This window comes from Phyllobates terribilis, unplaced genomic scaffold (genome assembly GCF_046119375.1).
Source record: "Phyllobates terribilis strain yellow unplaced genomic scaffold, ASM4611937v1 Scaffold_1__5_contigs__length_1240528914, whole genome shotgun sequence".
Lineage (NCBI taxonomy): Eukaryota > Metazoa > Chordata > Amphibia > Anura > Dendrobatidae > Phyllobates > Phyllobates terribilis.
The window spans coordinates 668385329-668404601 of NW_027362761.1; the positions used below are offsets into that span (position 1 = coordinate 668385329).

Consider the following 19273-nt stretch of genomic DNA (forward strand, 5'->3'; position numbering starts at 1 on the left):
TTCCATAGTTTTTTCCTCAGAATTGAGTGATTCCATAATTTTTCCCTCTGCTTGGTCTGAAAAAATTACCCTTACTGAGTACCACATTTTTAATCTTGATTTCTTTTAGTGTTTCTTAAAGCCATAAAGTTGTCATTTGAAATGACTTTAGTTTTGTGCCATGTCTGTGATCTGCTTTTTTTCAACAACATTAAACAACTGAATGAACATCATCCGAGCCCGGTGATACCATAATTTTTGCCAGGGGTTGTAAGTGCTCTTTTGGTATTGACCTCGGAACTTCTGGCTATCTGCCTCACGGTCGCTCCGTGAGTTAGTTACTAGCCTTACAAAATGGCAGTGTACAAAGAGATGTGGGCCATCTTAATTCAAATCCATGGAGTCCTCTTGATGCCCAGAGGACTGAAAGAAGGTGCCTTTTGGGCGAAAGATAGAGATTTAGAATGGACAGGTAGTTAGACAAAAGATCTTTTCAGACAACAATAGACGTGTTCACACAGGCCCAGCGTCAGCACCAGGGCAAGTGCCGTGGCACTGAGCCGGCGCAGGGGGCCACTTGCCGTCGGGCACCCCGGCGTGCTATGAGGCCTATGAGCGGAGGGGTCGGGTGCCAGCGCCCACAACCCCCCCCCCCTTTTCGGCTTGCTTAGGACCCCGGCACTATACCTCTCCCCGTGCCTCCACAGTAGGTCCTGTCGCTTCCGCGTCTCCTGACTGTGACTCCTCAGGTCAAAGGGCGCGATGACATCTTTCCACCACGCCCTCTGCTGAGCAGTCACTGCAGCAGAGAGCGGGAAGACAGCGACGCTGAGGAGTCCGGAGTAGAGCAGCAGGTGAGGTGAGTATTTTATTTTTTTGTGTATGAATGCATGGGGCATTATATGGGGCCCGTACAGGATGGGGCATTATATGGGGGCTATTCAGGATGGGGCATTATATGGGAGCCATACAGCATGGGGCATTATATGGGGCCCGTACAGGATGAGGCATTATATGGGGCCCGTACAGGATGAGGCATTATATGGGGCCCGTACAGGATGAGGCATTATATGGGGCCCGTACAGGATGGGGCATTATATGGGGGGCCCGTACAGGATGGGGCATTATATGGGGGGCCCGTACAGGATGGGGCATTATATGGGGGGCCCGTACAGGATGGGGCATAATATGGGGGGCGCGTACAGGATGGGGCATAATATGGGGGGCGCGTACAGGATGGGGCATAATATGGGGGGCCGCACTGCATGGGGGCCACACGGCATGGGGCATTGTATGGGGGCCACACTGCATGGGGGCCACACTGCATGGGGCATTGAATGGGGCCACACAGGATGGGGCATTGTGTGGGGGCCAGTATCGAGGATGGGGCATTGTGTGGGGGCCATAATTCTGCATGGAGGACTATACTGTCCGGTCTGCACTGTGTGCTGCGAGGATTCGCTGGTTTCGGAGAGTGTAGAATTTACAATACATATCACTCATGTAATGTAAGAAGTGAAATCTTTGGCATTGTGCTACATCTATATTTCTCTGCCGTATCTTTGCTTCATGAATCGTGGTATGTGTTAAGGGGGCCCACGTAAACTGGGAGCTGGCCCTGTGTTCACACATAACTAGCGTAGTGACCGAAGCCTTTTCAAACCCCAGTAAATACACTGTCCACTGGAGACTCATGTGGATTCAAGTAAAACTGTGCGTTTCTGCTAGGAAGATGTTTCAATAAGCCAGCTCAGACAGTATGTCTCCAAAAGAAAATATTGAAGTATCGAAACTTGTATAAATCCGATATTGATGAGACATACATTTTCAGCTCTGAGGACAACCAGGGAAAAAATACATTTCAAGTGATTAAGTAGTCTCATAACTATAACACCTGCCTATACGCCCCAAATACATAGGGGCCAGATAACTGCCACAGCTATGCCATGTTTGGTCTCCAAGTAAAGATAAAATCCCGAAAGAAAATATGGCGGAAATCTCAAACTTCTGCGATCATCTGGTGAGGAATTATCGCTTAAGTTGGGATGTCATAAAATCCTGAAGGACTGAGGATAGCCCATAACCCTGCCTATATGAGGTCATCATGGGAGGATGCGTGGGTAGAACTCAGGGACTGATAAAAGATCAAGCCGAATTATAATCGTTCGTGTAGAGAGATACATATTGTGTATGCAGGAATCCCGTTCACTGTGCCACCAATGGAAGTGCTCTCCTTTGGCTAAATTGAATAGTCTGTGATTAGTGTAGTAAGTTCTCTTGTTAATCCCCTTTATTTTCTGTAATTTTATATTCTGTATTGTTTTATCCCCTTTGTAAAATCTTTTGTGTATTTTTCATAAACACTGCCTCCCTTATAGTTGTGTTCCTTTTGTTCTGTAACCGCCTTTATTTCTGAACATAAAGGTGATTTATCTAATTTTTTTTTTCTTTGGGGTTGAAAAGGTTAAATGTCAAGGCGTGGTGGGAACTGGCAAAAACAAGCCTTTTGGATTCTTTATCTGGACACAAAGTACCCTAGAGGGATGAATCATAGAAATTATTTATTTTATATTTATTAAGTATCATGGATTGTCCAAGTAATTTCAGTAATGCTTGGTATCCTTTTTGATAACATTTCCTATAAGTTTATTCTGTTGTTCTGCAGTAGCAGACACATCAGGTACACAGCTTTTGTCTACCTAGTGCATTCATTGTTTGATGTTCAATGATTGGCTCCTTATGTAAATGGCATGTCATTTAATCATTGTAACTGATACTATGACTAAGGGCACATTGCGTGCTAGAAACACATTGGGTATAGTTTTTAATAGCTGTTGATGAATTTCCAATTAAGTACAATTTCCAGTCCGTCCCTCCGGACCTAGGATGAGACAGGATCACAGAGAATGTTAAAAGGCCCCTTCCACCTCCACCCTCCAGTGTTTTTCCTGTCCCCATCAGGGACAGACGTATGAGAGGAGCGTGGGAAGAGCAGAGGAAATTTTTTTTCAATCAGTTGAGCGGGAGCTCCTGATTACCCGACTCAAAAGGATCGGGGAAGGTGGGATGGGATCCTCGTATCTCTCTCCTTCCTCCTGCAACAGGGACCGGAGGCCGACACCTCGCTGAATAAGAGGTCCCTCAGCCTGCCAGTAGAGCTGGAGCTTCTGTCTGGTACAAGCCGCTTTCCCCTCAGGAGAGCTCTCGGCTTTCTCGCATCCATTCCCTGCCGAACGCAGGTGGATTGGGGTGGAGGGTCAGTCCCTCTCCTTCCTCCTGCAGCATGGTCTGGAGGCCGACACATCGCTGAACAAGGGGTCCCTCAGCCTGCCAGTAGAGCTGGATCTCCTGGTTCAATCCACTTCCCCCTCAGGAGGGCTCTCTGCTCACTTTCATCCATCCTCTGGTCGCACGGCAGAAGGTTCACCGCTGAGACGCCGGCATACAAAGACACGTTTCCGGTTTACAGGGGAGCGACATGCAAGTTTTCATCGCCCAGCCTGCGTTCCAGCATTCCGGGATTTGGGAAAAAGAGCACCCATAATCACCTACTTAAAGGGGAAGGCTGCAACTGTCGAAGCAGATGGAAGACAGGTGAGAGTTACCAGTGCTGCAAAACAGCTAGCATTGGAGAAACGAAACACTGACTGTTCTGACATCCCAACAAAATCCATGGGACAAATGAGTAGGGTCTTCACCTATCAAGCGGTCTGGGGCCGACACCTCTCTGGATAGAGGACCCTCAGCCAACAGCCTGCCAGTGCACTTTCTACAGCAATGCGTTGTTCCTGGTTGTGTCACCGCTTCCCTCCATGTGGGCTCGTATTACCAGCATCCCAGTTCTTCTAATGATATTTGGAGGTGAGGGAGAGGCAACACAGGTAAGTGCTTACCTGGAGTCTGATGGATTACCCTCTTAGGGCTCATACTCATATGCGAGAAAAACGGACAAGTGCTATCCAATAAAAAATTGGATTGCACTCTGACCAATGTTATTCAATGGGTTACATGTCATCTGCGATTTTTTTTCTCAGCTTAAATCGGACTGAGAAAAAAATCGTATTGCTGCATATCTGACGAGACTCGCCAATGCAAGTCAATGGGTTTAAGAAAAAAAAGGACTGTATACGGGCCATCCGTATGCCATCCGATTTTTATGGATACATTACCATTCTTCTGTAGCATAGAACACTGTAAATCTTCCTGTAAATGATTGTAGAATAATAGTTGCAGAGAAAAAAACGCATTGCATACGGATGTCATACAGATGCTAGGTATGAAAAATCGCATTATCCTTTTATGAAAATCACATGACAACTGGATGAAACTCGTCCAATTTTTCTGTCCAGATATCGGAACATTTTTTTTTCCACACATGTCTGTATGAGTTCTTAAATGTAAGACTGAGTCTGGTCTTGTGTGTCACACCTTCTAGCGTCGCCTTAGCCTATGCTTTGTGGAACCTCAGTGACTCATAGTGCCTCATGGTACCTCAGTGACTCGTAGTGCTTCATGGCACCTCAGTGACTTGTTCTGCCTCATGGCACCTCACTGACTTGTGTTTGCAAGGTTTATCTTAAATTCTGATGGATTACTCTCTTAAATGTAATTCTGAGTCTGGTCTCGGGTGTTACACCTTCAAGTGCTTCATGGTGCCTCTGTACTTTGTAGTGCCTCTTGGCACCTCAGTGACTTAGTGCCTCATGGCACCAGTCTGACAATTGTGATGGGAATTCAGATGGATTACCCTCATAGGGCCTTATGGCACCTCAGTGCTTCATGGTGTCTCATGGCACTTCATGGTGCCTCATAGCACCTCAATGCCTCATGGTGCCTCCGTACTTCATAGTGCCTCTGGGCCTCCTAGCACCTCATGACACTTTATAGCTCTTCTGTGCTTTATATGGCTTCATAGTGCCTCTAGCTTGACTTGGTATCCTGTGCCTCTGGCTTGGGGCCTCATGCCAGTGAGTGGGGGCCTCTGACTTCATGCCTCGTGCTTTTGAACGGTCTGGCACTTCGCACTTTGTATCTCTAGCTTCAACTTCGGTTAGAGAGTCCTTGTATCTCTGGACCCGAGATCCAGCTTCCTTTGCCTCATTTTCTGGAACTTGGCTTAGCCAAAGGAGCAACTATGCTTGGATTGGCCTAGTATTTCTTCTGTTTCACAACAGGAGTCTTAATTCAGTATACTGTCTAGTCCTCTGTTAGTGTTTTACCACCCAAAGAAAATTCTGTATAAAGCCTTTAATAGGGCCAAAATGACTGCGAGATACTTTATTGGATAAGACTGTTGATAAGCCATATGATCCATGAATAAGGTTTATAGGGACATAAGATGAATGAGCTCATGGTATGTATAAGACCTTACGAAAATATTGGCCTATACTGAAGGCCGACCCTGACCTGAGAGATCATCGGAACAAACTCCTCAGTAACGTATCGGAGAGGGAAAAACCTACAGGACTATTTAAGTCCTTTTATTCCACCGAATAGTCAATTTGTCAGGTAGAAGAACAAGAGGGAATGGATCACAAGCATGTGGTTCTTGTTCCTTCTACAAGTATTTCCCTGAAATGAAGGAGTTTATTAATCTAGTAGATATAAAGAGGTTCTTCATTATGGATGATATAAATTGTAGGAATAGAGGGGTGGTATATGCCATAATGTGTTCATGTCCGAAATTGTATATCGGCAGATCGATACAGGAGTTGAGGAGAAGAGTCTTCAAACATATTGGCTGAATAAATTCTGAAGTAGATACACCATTGCCGATACACACGAGGAATGTACATAGGAATGACCCCCTGAATTTTAAGGTATGGGGAATCAGACATCTTACTTTAGGACCGAGAAAAGGCAACTTGGACCAAGTACTCCTTCAAGAGGAATGTCGGTGGATATATAGGTTGAATTCACATAGCCCTAATAGGTTTAAATGAGGGTTTCACCACCTCAGCCTTTTTATAGGATCATAGGTATATATGGATGTGGTTAATAATATCTTATCATAGCTGGAACAATATTTAGTGGCTACTAGTTGTATATAATGGTTTACAGTAATTGATCCTTATGATTGCAGTGATTAAATAATTAATAAATGAGACTTGGCTCACTGATTGCAATATTATGATAATAGGGATTCCTGTTATTATAGTAAAAAAAAATTTGGAAAGTATTGATTGATAATTTTTCAGCTCTGAAGAGAGGAACTGCACATATTCTTTAATCATTGTAATGAATTATAAAGGTCTGGGATAGATGAGTACAATACAATTAGCTGTTAAATATAAGACTGAATAATACCTTTATTAAATCTGTGGTGAGTATATTAGATTAAATGGTTCACACAATATAAAGTCATTTGGAATATTAGGGGATGAGCAATATAAAATTTCCCCTCTATTGCACAGAAGTGATATATTAGAATAGCTTGACATGCACATTGACTTGTGGTGGCGCACATGCTCGGGTATGCAGGAGTGGAAGGAATGATGAGACCGATGGACTTGTAGTGATGCGTAGATGCGAGGGCATTATGGGAAGAACCAGAAGAAGAAATTAGAGAATGCGAAACGGTGAGTCATGTCCCCGATTCAGCCATAAACTATAGATGGAGGAGGAGTATTGATCACACATCATATCCAGGAAATGTGCACTGATGGAGGTGCACCTGAAATGAGAACTGGCAGGTTATGTTATCAAGGCTTTGATTGGCGAGTACGCAGATTGAGGTACTTTATGGAAATTGAGGATGTTCCTATTGGGTGTCAGCTCAAAGCACCATCGTTGTTACTGCTTATTGGCCTAATGTGTGAACCTCTGTGATTGACAGCTACTAGTATGACATCAGAACCAAACCTTTAAAAGATCAGGCAATCCATGTGCTCACTCATATAGCCTCAATCCCCTGATGATGCCAGTACATCTGGCGAAACATGTTGGGGAGGCTTAGGGTTGTTTTTAATTGCGCCAGTCAGTAATGTATGGTGATATACTATATAGGATAGCGTAGGTTGCTGCCGCACCAAACCATATCCTAACTCCTCAGCACAAAAGAGATGATTATTGGGACAGATAATGGAATTATGAAAATTATAATGTAATAGGAGAAAGGAAAGGATATGGTATGGGGAATTGGACATCTTACTTTAGGACCGAGAAAAGGCAACTTGGACCAAGTACTCCTTCAAGAGGAATGTCGTTGGATGTATATGTTGAATTCACGTAGATTGTCTGTCCCAATACATGGAATGACTCACGCTACTTTTAATGTGGTTTCTTTAATAATTGAAAGTTATATTTTAATAATCTTTTGTTTAGGGTCTATTTGCCTTACACCCAATTACAAATTGCCTATTTGCCCTACGCTGACTTTATGAACAGCATTTATTTAGAGTAGTATTGAGTTGGAGACTTGGCCCTTAATGGCTAAAGTCGGGAAGCTCTTTCATAGTTATTGTGGAAGAGAGACATGGGTCTATAGAGTTCATCCTATAACACGACATACTACTGTTCTGGAAAAATTCCCGTGAGGTAGAGGATAATTTACTCATGTTTGGGGGAAAGATCCTTCCCGACTCCACATACGGCAATCGGACTAGTTTCCTCGTTCAACATCCTATCAACAGATTCTAGTCCTATAACCTGTAGTATTATTTTATTCATCAAAGAAGGCATCTAGGGCCTACTTTGTACTTTTGTCGTGAATCAACAATACAGCTTCAAATGGTAGCAGGCATCATACTCTCACTACTCCTTCAGGAAAGAACCCATAGTTAGGGCTCTTACAGTTAAGAACCCATGGTTCCACTGCCCTCACAGTAGAGAATCTCCCTATGTTTGGAATAAACTTTTCTATCCTCTGGCTATAGAGAATGTTCCTGTCTCCATTGCAGTCCGGATGTACAGATTAAATTATCTCATGCTTTGCCCATGGTAGTGGGATCACCTTTTAGGCCTTTTAATAAGTTGATAGCTTGTCCTGGTTACCAAAAACAAAATAATTTGGATACGGTATGTCTGCACTAAGCATTATATAGAGGCAGTTTCGAAAGGAATCCATATGTTGTGGGAAAGGGTTTTTTCCTACCTGAGCTTTACCAAGGTCCTGTGTTAGGAGCCAGATGTGGATATAACAAATCAGTTCATGATTTTCTTCCTTTATATATGTATAAAACACGACCGATGGTAGGGGCATTTATTTAGGCCAATTTCATCAATTCCAGAGTCCAGACTCCATGTCTTTAACATCGGCTCCACAGGAGTGATGATCCACACTTCTCTATCAGGTGGTCTGATAATGACCCAACGTTGGTAATGCCAGGGGATATTTCCTGCCAGACTATATATTTCCATAGTGTCCAGCCCCTTGCTTGATGCCTAGATATTTAAGGATTCAGAATAGACGTGGGCTCCTGGGTGGGTAAGGTATAAGCATCCTAATGCTCTGCCCATTTATCCACGTACTGAAGAATTGGTTGGATCTTCTGGCAATTGAAGGCTTCTGTCCTACAGGGCAAAGTGTAATCTATCTAACAATCACTGCGGTTCATTATTGGTGTTGGGGTACAACACGGGTGTGTTCTACTCTGTTTCTGCTGTATAATTTGTTTACTATATCTAGCCTAGTTCTTGCCCATGACTTCAGTCCTTTATGGCTTCTATACTCACCCTGGTGCTATTTCTCTGGTACTACTTCTTGGGTGCTGTCCGGAGGCACGGACTGGAAAAAGGGAATTAGACATGCCGGTAATTCAGTTTCCAGAAGTGCCTCAGGACAGCACCATTATTTTCCCTCCCTTATGTTTATCTTTAGGCTTGCACAAATCGATCTTTCTACAGATCATTCATTCATCAAGTCGCCATGGCTCGAGCTGGGGCCATTAAGGGTTTATATTGCATGAGTTTCTAGTGGCTCGTATAGACCATTTGCATCCATCCTTCTGTGGTACTTTGAAAAACACTGGGGGGGTGCAGTTGGGGGGGGGGGTGTGCCTTTTAACCTCTCTGTGATCCTGTCCAGTCATAGGTCAAGGAAAGACTTCCTCCTGGAATGCTGTCCTGAGGGACTTCTGGAAACCAAATTACCGGTAGGTCTAATTCCCTTTTTTACTTACTGGATGGTTGTGCTGGATTGAACGTTTCCCCTCCCTCCAATCATCTACATCTTTTTTTTTATTTTTCCACCGACAGGGCCATATTAATTTTTGGCAGTTGAGATAACATTTTAACTGATCATAAATTTATATTTACTTATAACTTTTTGATTGTGTTTTATTCCACTTTATTTGGCAGGGTGATGAAAAAACATTGTTTTTATTGTGTTTTATTTAATGATTTTATTTTACGGTGTTCATTTTCATGGTTAAAATAATATGATGGTTTTATATATTGTATCCTTCTGGATGCAGCAATACCAAATATGTTTACTATTTTTTTTTTTGTTTTTTTGTTATAATTATGCTTTAATTGGCAAAACAAAAAATTCAGAAATTTTATTTTTTCATTCTTTATTTTAGGAGTGTGGGGGTGGTTATATTGTGACTTTCCAGAATTTAATGATTGCGGACTTATTAATTGGATATGTCAGAAATATGAAATGGCTGGTTTTATTACACAAAGCACAACCATAAATGAGCTGCAGCAATGACTGGCTCTCCCCATACATTCCTTAGTGGCCAATGCTAAAAATTGCATTTTATTTCCCATTCAAGAGTCTATACTGCAGTACTCTCAAAGACTAAAAGGACCAGCTCACCGCTATCAGTGTCCATGGAATCCCAGAGCACGGACAACACATTGATTGCCCAGCATGTCATTTGACTGCCGAACTATGGACGTTGTACCTGTTTTTTAGCTATGACATGCTATGTTTTTACCCTCACTACTGGATTTATATGCTCTCACTAATAAAGAAAACGTTTTACCCCATGGAACTGGATCATTTTCCTCTACTGCAGTACTCTGCAGTGGCCACTAAGCAATGTATGGGGCTGATGTGTTTTGCCTGAACATTGCTTCATTTGTTCCCACCAGAATAGTTTTCAGCTAATTAGTGGGAGTGTTGGACCCCCACTTTTATATAATACTGATGACCTGTCCTACAAATGAATTTTAAATTGTTAAATTAAATCCCGAACTACTCCTTCGGGGTGTATGTCTCCCGAAGAACACCTTGTTCTAGGCACATTGTATTGGTGCAATAACATGACATATTTGCAATTTTCAAACTCCAACACTGTCTTCCGGATTCAGCAAGATTGGCGGTGGAGTGCATCTGATTCATTAAGAGGCGTGAGCCTATGCTCACAGATGAAATCCCTGAGTTGTGTAACTTGAAAAATTGGGCAACTTTTCTGGGATTTTTGCTGTTCCGTCATATGCTTATTGTTGTAACAAACATAATGTATTTTTTAATTGTGGCACAAATATCCTTAATATACTCCTAAATGATTTCCCTGAGGGTTGTAACTGCCAAAGTGGCAGTGTCACTTTTGTCGGGGTTTTTTTTTTTGTTTTGGCACCTCAGGAGCTTTGTAAATGGTGCCCACAAACTTTTCCAGCTAAATTTCTGTTAAATCCAAATGGCTCTTCTTCCCTTTAGAGCCCTGCCAGGGCTCGAAAGGAAAGAAGGGAATCCCCACGTTCAGTAGAAATTGGATTACATTTTAGTGTAATATATGTAATTTTTTATTCAGACTTTCACATCCTTATGAATTAAGATTCTGTGAAACATCTGTGGGGTAGAAATTCTCACTACACCTCTTTGATGAATTTCATGAAGAGTGCAGTTTCCAAAATGTTGTCACTTGTGCTGGGGGGGGGGGGTGGATTCTGCTATTCTGATGCCTCAGGGGCTCTGAAATTTCAACATGGTATCCACAATATGTACTCCAAAAGTCAACATTTTCTCCATTCTTTCTCTATTACCCTTGTGAAAATTTTCCATCTTACTGGAAAAAAGTGTAACTTTTCATTTTCTCAGCCCAATGTTCTAAAAGTCTGTGAATGACCTTTGGGTATTTTGAACTTGCTACATCCCTAGATAAATTTCTTGACGGGTGTGTAGTTTCTGAAAAATTTATGTTAAAGTAACATTTTAGTGGAAAAATTTAATTTTTTACTTCGCTTCCACTGAAGCACCTAATGGTTTACTAAACTTCCTAAATGCAGTTTTGAATACTTTGAGGGGTGCAGTTTTTAGAATGGTGTCACTTTTGAGTATTTTCTTGCATATAGCCCCATCAATGTCACTTCAAATGTGATGTGAACCCTACAAAAATTGGTTTTGTAAATTTTGTTTGAAAATTGAGAAATTGCTGATCAACTATTAACCCTTCTAACTTCATAACAAAATATTTTGTTTAAAAAATTATGCTGATGCATAGTAGACATATGGGAAATGTTATTAACAATTTTGTGTGATATAACTATCTGATTTAAGGGCATACAAATTAAAAGTTTAGAAACTGATAAATGTTTGCCAAAATTCCAATATTTTCATTAATAAATGCTAAAAAATATCTTCCTAAATTTATCACTAACAAGAAGTGCAATATGTAATGGAAAAAAAACAATCTCAGAATCACTGGGATACATTGGAGCGTTCCAGAGTTATTACCACTTAGTGACACTGGTCAGAATTGTAAAATTTGACCTGGTCATGAAGGTGAAAACAGGGTGGGGGTGAGGGGTTAAAACATTTAAATGTATTAGGCACTTATATTGTATCAGACACTTCAGAATATCTTTTTGATTCAACCACTGGTATCAACAGTCCTCTAAAAAAAAAAAAAAAGAGAGCCAACATCTCTGCTTTTTGTTTGTTTGCGCCATATCTTGTTTCTTTGAACCAGTTTACCACAGTACTGCAGGAACTGGAAACCAAGATCTTATCTTTTTAAAGAGACCTGCTAAGCATACTGACTGTCTGTGTATTATCAAGATTTTTGGATTGAATTATGTCAGGACTAAGTCATTAACGACACCGGGGAGAACACACAATATTCCACAGCTGTCGTCACTGTCAGGATTGAGCAGGGATTCGCTCGCATACGATCCCGATTACTCACTACGTAGCTATCGGCAAGCGACCAGTGAGCGTATGTCGTATACACCTCTGGATTCCACCTCATGGAATATGTGTATAAGCCCCCGTACGGTTACTGCCAGCTTCACGATAACCCAATTAATATTAGCTGCCACCATCGACGCAGTTTGAAATATAATACAGGCCTGGTCAGACGCCTGCTTTCTGGTAGCGTATATGACTTCGGGGGAGGGAACGATTACATAACAAAAGAAGCAGAACTATTAAATTTTAGATTTAATCCAAAAAGGAGGCAGTGTTTAGGAATAATATACAAAGATTTTACAACCGGGTACAATGCAGTACAGGTTACACAAATAAACCAGAATTAAGTAACTTACTGTAAAGTTCGCAGAGACGACTCAGTTTAGCTGGAGGGGCGGTGCCCCAATTTGACAATTATCGAACGTGATCCTTTGCTTATAGTCTCTATACCCCCCGGCAATGAACACTGACCCCCACCCCTTCGGCTGTGTCTTTTATGCCGAATGGAGAGACCTGGCCACACACCCATGTGATGACCTCATGTGGGCTTGGCTCCAGCCTTCATAATTTTATTGGAATCTCTAACTTCTGGGATAACGTATCACTGGTTGATCACAGAAGCTTGCAAGCGACACCATATTTTCTATTATGAATTTACCTTTCTCCAGAGACCACACGTGACCTGGCTGTGGTCCGTTATTCTTGTACTTTTGCGCCATAGCTCACCGGAGGGGCTTGCAGCTACGGAAAAATAAGCATATTGTTCCTTAGCTGACCCGCCACTAAAAATATGGGCCCCATTATTATCGGAAGTATAGAACTCCAGATATTCCATATTTAGTGTCGGCGCCGACCTGGCTGCAGATTTCTGTTGAATTCTTTTGAAGCTGAGGATTAATCTTCCTCAGCTTGATGTAAATTGCTGCGGGTCTGTGTCACTGGAAACTACACTCGCATTTTAATTGGGTCAGTAACACCTTTTGTGCTAGCATTTGCTTACAAGCTATTTCTCCTGTGTGTTAATTTGCATAGACTCCACTGGCCAAAGTGTCATCTCTTCTCTTTTGACAAATACTGTAGGGGAGAGGGGATGAAGAGGGGTCTGGGAGAGAGAAATTCTTAATATTTTCTTAATTTTTATGACATTGTTTTACAAGTTATAAGTCAGACCAGCTTTTTTCACACATTTGATGGCTTATCATAATACTTTACCAAGTATTGGGTGAATTTCTACACATTTCAGTACTTTTTGTATAACAAGGGCTGCAATACTCATAACCAGTCATACTGCATTTGTTTAAATACTGATCAATATATAGAATGTACAATATGGCAGAAACTGTTTTTTTTGTACATTTGTGTCCTTTTAATCATACTTGTCAAACTGCACTGTAAATTGGGTTGTCTACCTTATAATACCTTGACCATCTCCCACTTTTACCTAGGATCGTTTTGCTGACCTGCGAATTCATGGATATGTGGATGAAGTAATGACTCAGTTAATGCAGAGTCTAGATCTCAAAATTCCTGCATGGACTGGTCCTTCAATTAAATTCGAATCAAAAGAACAGGTCTTTGACCAACAATTTGACTGGAATGGAGATTCACATTCAGCACATATCACAAAGGAACAAAGGGACACCTCTATTGAAGAGAAGCCTCACCTGCCAAAAAGAGCAAAAATAGAGACAACTTGTACATAAAGTTAAATAAACTTTTACAGTCTGTGAAAGATTTTCTTTTTAAACAATGAGATTTTTCAGTGCTAATCCGTTAGATACAGTTGAAACTAGAGGTTCGCATACTTTATATAAAAAGACACATATGCATGTTTTTCTCAATATCTGAAATGAAATATGAATAAACCTTTCCCGTTTTAGGTCAATTAGGATTACCATAATTTATAATATTTGCCAAATGTGCCAAAATAATGAGAGAGGGGGAATGTTTTAAAGCATTTTTCTTACTTACTGCAAAGTCAAGTTTGCATACATTTCATTAGTATTTGGTACCATTGCCCTTAAACTGAATAACTTGGGTCAAATGTTTGGGATACCCTTCCACAAGCTTCTCAAAATAGTTGGTTGGAATTTGGGCCCATTCCTCCTGACAAAACTGGTGTAACTGATCCAGGTTTGTAGGTCGCCTTGCTCGTTCCTACCTTTTCAGCTTTGCCTATAGATTTTCAATAGGATTGAAATCAGGGCTTTGTGATGGCCACTCCAAAACACTGACTTTGTTATCCTTAAGCCACTTTGTTACCATTTTGGCAGCATGCTTCAGGTCATTGTCCATTTGGAAGACCCATTTCCGCCCAAGCTTTAACTTCCTGGCTAATGTCTTGAGATGTTGCTTCAGTATTGTCACATAATCTTTTTTTCTCATGATGCCATCTATTTTGTGAAGTGCACCAGTCCCTCCTGAAAACAACCCCACAACATGATGCTGCCACCCCTGTGTTTCACAGTTGTGATGGTGTTCTTAGGCTTCCAAGCTTCTCCCTTTTTCCTCCAAATGTAACGATGGGTATAATGCCCAAAAAGTTTAATTTTAGTTTCATCAGACCACCAGGCATGTCTCCAAAAATTATGGTCTTTGTTCCTGTGTGCATTTGCAAACATTAATCTGGCTTTATGTTTCTTTTAGAGTAATGGCTTCTTCCTGGCCGAGTGGCCTTTCAGCCCATGTTTGATACAGTACTCGTTTCACTGTGGTTATTGACACAATCTTACCAGCTTCCGTCATCATCTTCACAAGGTCTTTTGTCCTCGGGCTGATATGCACATGTCAGACCAAAGCACGTTCATCTCTAGGACTCAGATGCTGTCTCCTTCCTGAGCGGTATGATGGCTGGACATTCCCATCATGTTTTTACTTGTGTATAATTGTTTGTACAGATGAATGAGGCATCTTCAGGTATCTTGACATTGTACCCAAGGATGAGCCAGACTTGTGCAAGTCCACAATTCTCTTCCTGATTTCTTTAGACTTTTCCATGATGCTACACATAGAAGCAGTGTGTTTCAGGTGTGTATTAAAATACATCCACGGGTGTCTCTCTAATTAACTCAGATGTTGCCAAAAAAAAACAGAAGCTTCCAAACACATGACATCTTCATATGGGCAGTCCAGAATTGTTTAAAGTCATAGTAATCTTAGTGTATGTAAACTTTTGACTTTGCAGTAAGTAATAAAAATGCCTTAAAACATTCTCTCTTATTATTCTGGCATTTGGCAAGTATTAAAAATTATGGTAATCCTAATTGACCTAAAATGGGAAAGGTTTATTCTGATTTCATGTCAGATATTGAGAAAAACATGCATATGTGTCTTTTTATATAGTGTATGTAAACCTCTGGTTTCAGCTGTAATATAAGGGTATGTGCACATGTTGAGCATTTGCAGGAAAATTTTCTGCTGCACAAATCAGTGTTAGCAGGAAAAACACTGCATAGAATGTGTGTTTTTCCTTTGTCTTTTACGTGCATTTTTTTTTATCATTCATTTGGGTGAAAAATGCTGGGAGAATTGACATGCTGTAGGTTTGAAAAATCACTTCTGTTTAAATCTGCAAGGAAAAAAATAAGCTTCATGTGCATGAGATTTCAGAAATGTCATTCACTTTGTTAGTACTGTAAAACGCTGCCTCTCCCTCTCCCTGCAGTAGTCGCATGCGGAAAAAAACTTGGCAAAAACGCAACATGTGAACAAGCCCTAAGAAATTATCTAAGAGCGTTGGAGTGGGAGCAAAGCTTGAGCCATCACAGGGGTTATTGAACATCACAGCAGAGATACAATAAGGCTGAGTTCACACGATGCGTTTTTCGTGCGTTTCCGCGGCGTTTTTGCAGTTGCGGAAACGCATGAAAAACGCATGGTAGAAGGGCAGCAATGTTCCCCAATGGAAATCCGCATGTGCTGTGCCCATGATGCGGATTTTTCCGCAGCGTAAACGCTGCGGTCAAAAATCCGCAGCATGTCAATTAATTTTGCGGAAACGCTGCTCTTTTGCCGCCATTGACTTGCATTAGACCGCATGGAATCCGCATCACTGTATATGTTGATGCGCTTTTCATGCGGTCTAATGTGCGGATGGTACCCGGGTGTGGATGAGAGGACTCTCATCCAGACACAGGTACCATTAAAAAAAATAAAAAATAAAATAAAAAATATATATATACTCACCTTCTGACGTCCCGCGCTGCGTCCTGCCGGCTTCCCGCGCACTTCGCGGTTGAATGAAGGACCTTCGCTGACGTCAGAGTCATGTGACGGGTCACGTGACGCTGACATCGGAAGGTCCTACAGTCTTCACTGCCGGCAGCCGGGACCGATGAAGCAGGACACCGGGGGCCATCAGAGGGTAACGTATAGATTTATTATTTATTTTTTGACATCACACACTATATAAATCCATGCCGGTTGCATGGATTTATATAGTGTGAAGTTGACAAGCACTTTCTAAGTGATGCTAAAACCGCTTGGGAAGCGCTTGTCAACCCGCATGCGGAAATGAAAGTGAAGACCGCTTCATTTCCGCATGTCCGTGGCAGGAAACCGCATGTACAATCCGCATGCGTTTTTTCCTGCCAGAGAGATGCAGAAACGCTCAGGAAAAAATCCTGAGCATTTCTGCATCGTGTGCACATACCCTAAGTGTCCATGGCTTCACATTGTAAATTCATTGCCGTATTGTTTACTTACATTTTAGTATGGAGATATTTTAAATAGAATAGCTTAGAAAACCCAGAAACTGCTTTTAAACAGGAAAAAGGAGTTGTGAAGACGGCATTTCTGATGCTGACAGATAACACTTTCTTTAACACTTTCCCAACATGATGATTTTCAATTTTTGCGCATTTGCCCCCCCCCTCCCTTTTCAAAGAGCCATAACATGTTTGTTTTTCCGTCAACATAGCCATATAAGGACTTGTTTTTTTGTGGGACAAGTTGTACTTTCGAATGGAAATGGAACCATTCATTTTATAATGTGATGAACTGGAAAGAGGAGGAAAAATTACAACTGCAGCAAAAATTTCAGAAACAAATGCATTCTACTATTGTGTTTTGGGTTTTCTTTTGTACAGCATTTATTTTATGGTAAAATGACTTAGCAATATGATTCTCCAGGTTAGTATGATTACAGCAATACAACATGTTTTTAGTTTTGTTTTTTTTATTTGCATTGTGAAAACAAAAAAACTTTTTGTGTAATCATTTTCCAAGACCCATACCATCCTCAATTTCCAGTTGATTGAGTGATCTGAGGGCTTTTTTATTCCACTCTGAGCTGATGTTTTATTGATACTATTTCCGGATAGATACAGTATTTTGATGGCCTGCTCTTGCATTTTTTTTCAGGTGATGTGGGTGCTGAAAAACTGCAATTCTGGTGTGTTGTGGTTTTTTTACAGTTTACTGACCAGGCTAATTAATTTTATTTCTTTGATACTTTGATGGTACCACATATGTAATTTAAAAAAAGAAAATAATATTTATTTATTTTTAATAGTGAAAAAGGGGTAATTTGAACTTTTTATTTAAAAAAGTTTTCACTGTATTTTGCATAGTCCCCTTAGGGGACTTGAACCTGTAATTGTCTGCTTGCTTATGCTATACATAGTAATAAAATGGCAAGAAATGTGTATAGCAAAACTCATGGTCTCCTATGAATGCCAGCCATGACAGACTTGAGGGCCTTCAGCAGACCCCAGGCTGTCATGGCAACCCATTGCCCACCGATGTTCAGTTATAACCATGCACCCTTGGACCATACCCTATAAACGCCACTGTCAAAGATTGACAGCGATATTTAACAGGTTAACAGCGGTGTTGGAGTTCCGTTCTTCTTGTGGCTGTTGGAGGCAGATGATGGCTGAATAATATATCATCTGCCAGCAAAGATGCACAGGAGCAAAGAACGAGGCCCAAAATATAATGTACCAGTATTTCATATGCCAGGAATGGGTTAAAGTTTTGTATGAGCATATGCCATAAATGTCTGGTAGATTTAGGTTGCCTTTGCGGTCCCACTGTATATTTTACAGCAGAGTATAAATACTCCCCTTAGCATTTTTTAAGATTATATTTAGCCAAGGATGAGTATGTTATTTTGCAGTTAAGTCACCTTGCAATACTTAGCTATTCATTCTGTTAAAAACACTATTTTTTGTTTGTTCTAATATATGGAAAATCCTTTAATTAAAAAGAGAAGCTAATTCTAAACCAATCTTCCATCATACACTAAATATAATAGAAAGAATAAAGTATACTGAAATTCAAGAGCCTATATTAACCCCTTAACAACCTTGGGTTTTTCAGTTTTTGCGTTTTCGTTTTTTGCTTCCCTTCCCAGAGCCGTAACTTTATTTTTCAGTCAATGTGGCCGTGTGAGGGCTTGCTTTTTGCAGGACGAGTTGTACTTTTGAAGGTCCCCATTGGTTTTACCATATCGTGTACTGGAAAACAGGAAAAAAATTCAAAGCGCGGTGAAATTGCAAAAAAAAGTGCAGTTCCACAATTTCGTTTTTTCCATGTTCACTAAATGCTAAAACGGACCTTCCATTATTATTCTGCAGGTCGTTACAAGATTGTAGATACCAAACATGTATAGGTTCTTTTTTATTTAAGTGGTAAAAAAAATCCAAAGTTTGCAACAACAAAAAAAATCCATAATCCAAGACCTGTAGTGTCTCTATTTTTCAGGATCTGGGGCCGGCTGAGGGCTTATTTTTTGCACGCTGTGCTGACGTTTTTATTATCATTTTGAGGTAGGTTCAAGCCTTTAATCGCCTGTTATTGCATTTTATTGCAATGTTGCGGCGACCAAAAAAACGTAATTCTCTCTCATTTTTTGTTTCTCATTAAGCCATTTAACGATCCAATTAATTCTTTTTATATATTGCTGGATCGGGACGATTCTGAACGCGGCGATACCAAATATTTGTATAGTTGATTTTTTGTTTTATTTTGAATGGGTTGAAAGGGGGGTGATTTGAACTTTTTATATATTTTTAAAGATATATTTTCTTTTTTATTCAAAGATTGACAGCAGCTGTCATGTGTCACCTAGGACATACCTGTACTTCCTAGCTGGTAAAGGGGTTAATGGCGAACACTGCCCTCTGCTGTGCAGATTGATGGCCACTGCTATGTACACTCTAAGACTATGTGCCCACGACGCAGAAATGAAGCTGAAAATTTCCGCTTCATTTCTGC

The 19273-nt window shown here is 40.9% G+C and overlaps 1 protein-coding gene across 12 annotated transcripts in view; it reads left to right on the forward strand.

Moving 5' to 3' along the window:
• Positions 1–19273, forward strand: part of SIRT6 (sirtuin 6) — a 271908-nt gene that overhangs the window by 220388 nt on the left and 32247 nt on the right. For 7 of the 12 annotated variants that reach the window (XM_073685270.1, XM_073685298.1, XM_073685318.1 and 4 more), the window contains one exon: positions 13501–13750. The exons of 2 other annotated variants lie outside the window; for them this stretch is intronic. In XM_073685270.1, the coding sequence (XP_073541371.1) occupies positions 13501–13750 (250 nt within the window). Of the gene's footprint in view, positions 1–5677; positions 5750–13500; positions 13788–19273 lie in introns of those variants that run through there. 3 more of the 12 variants (XM_073685308.1, XM_073685326.1, XM_073685359.1) reach the window with 2 other exon arrangements.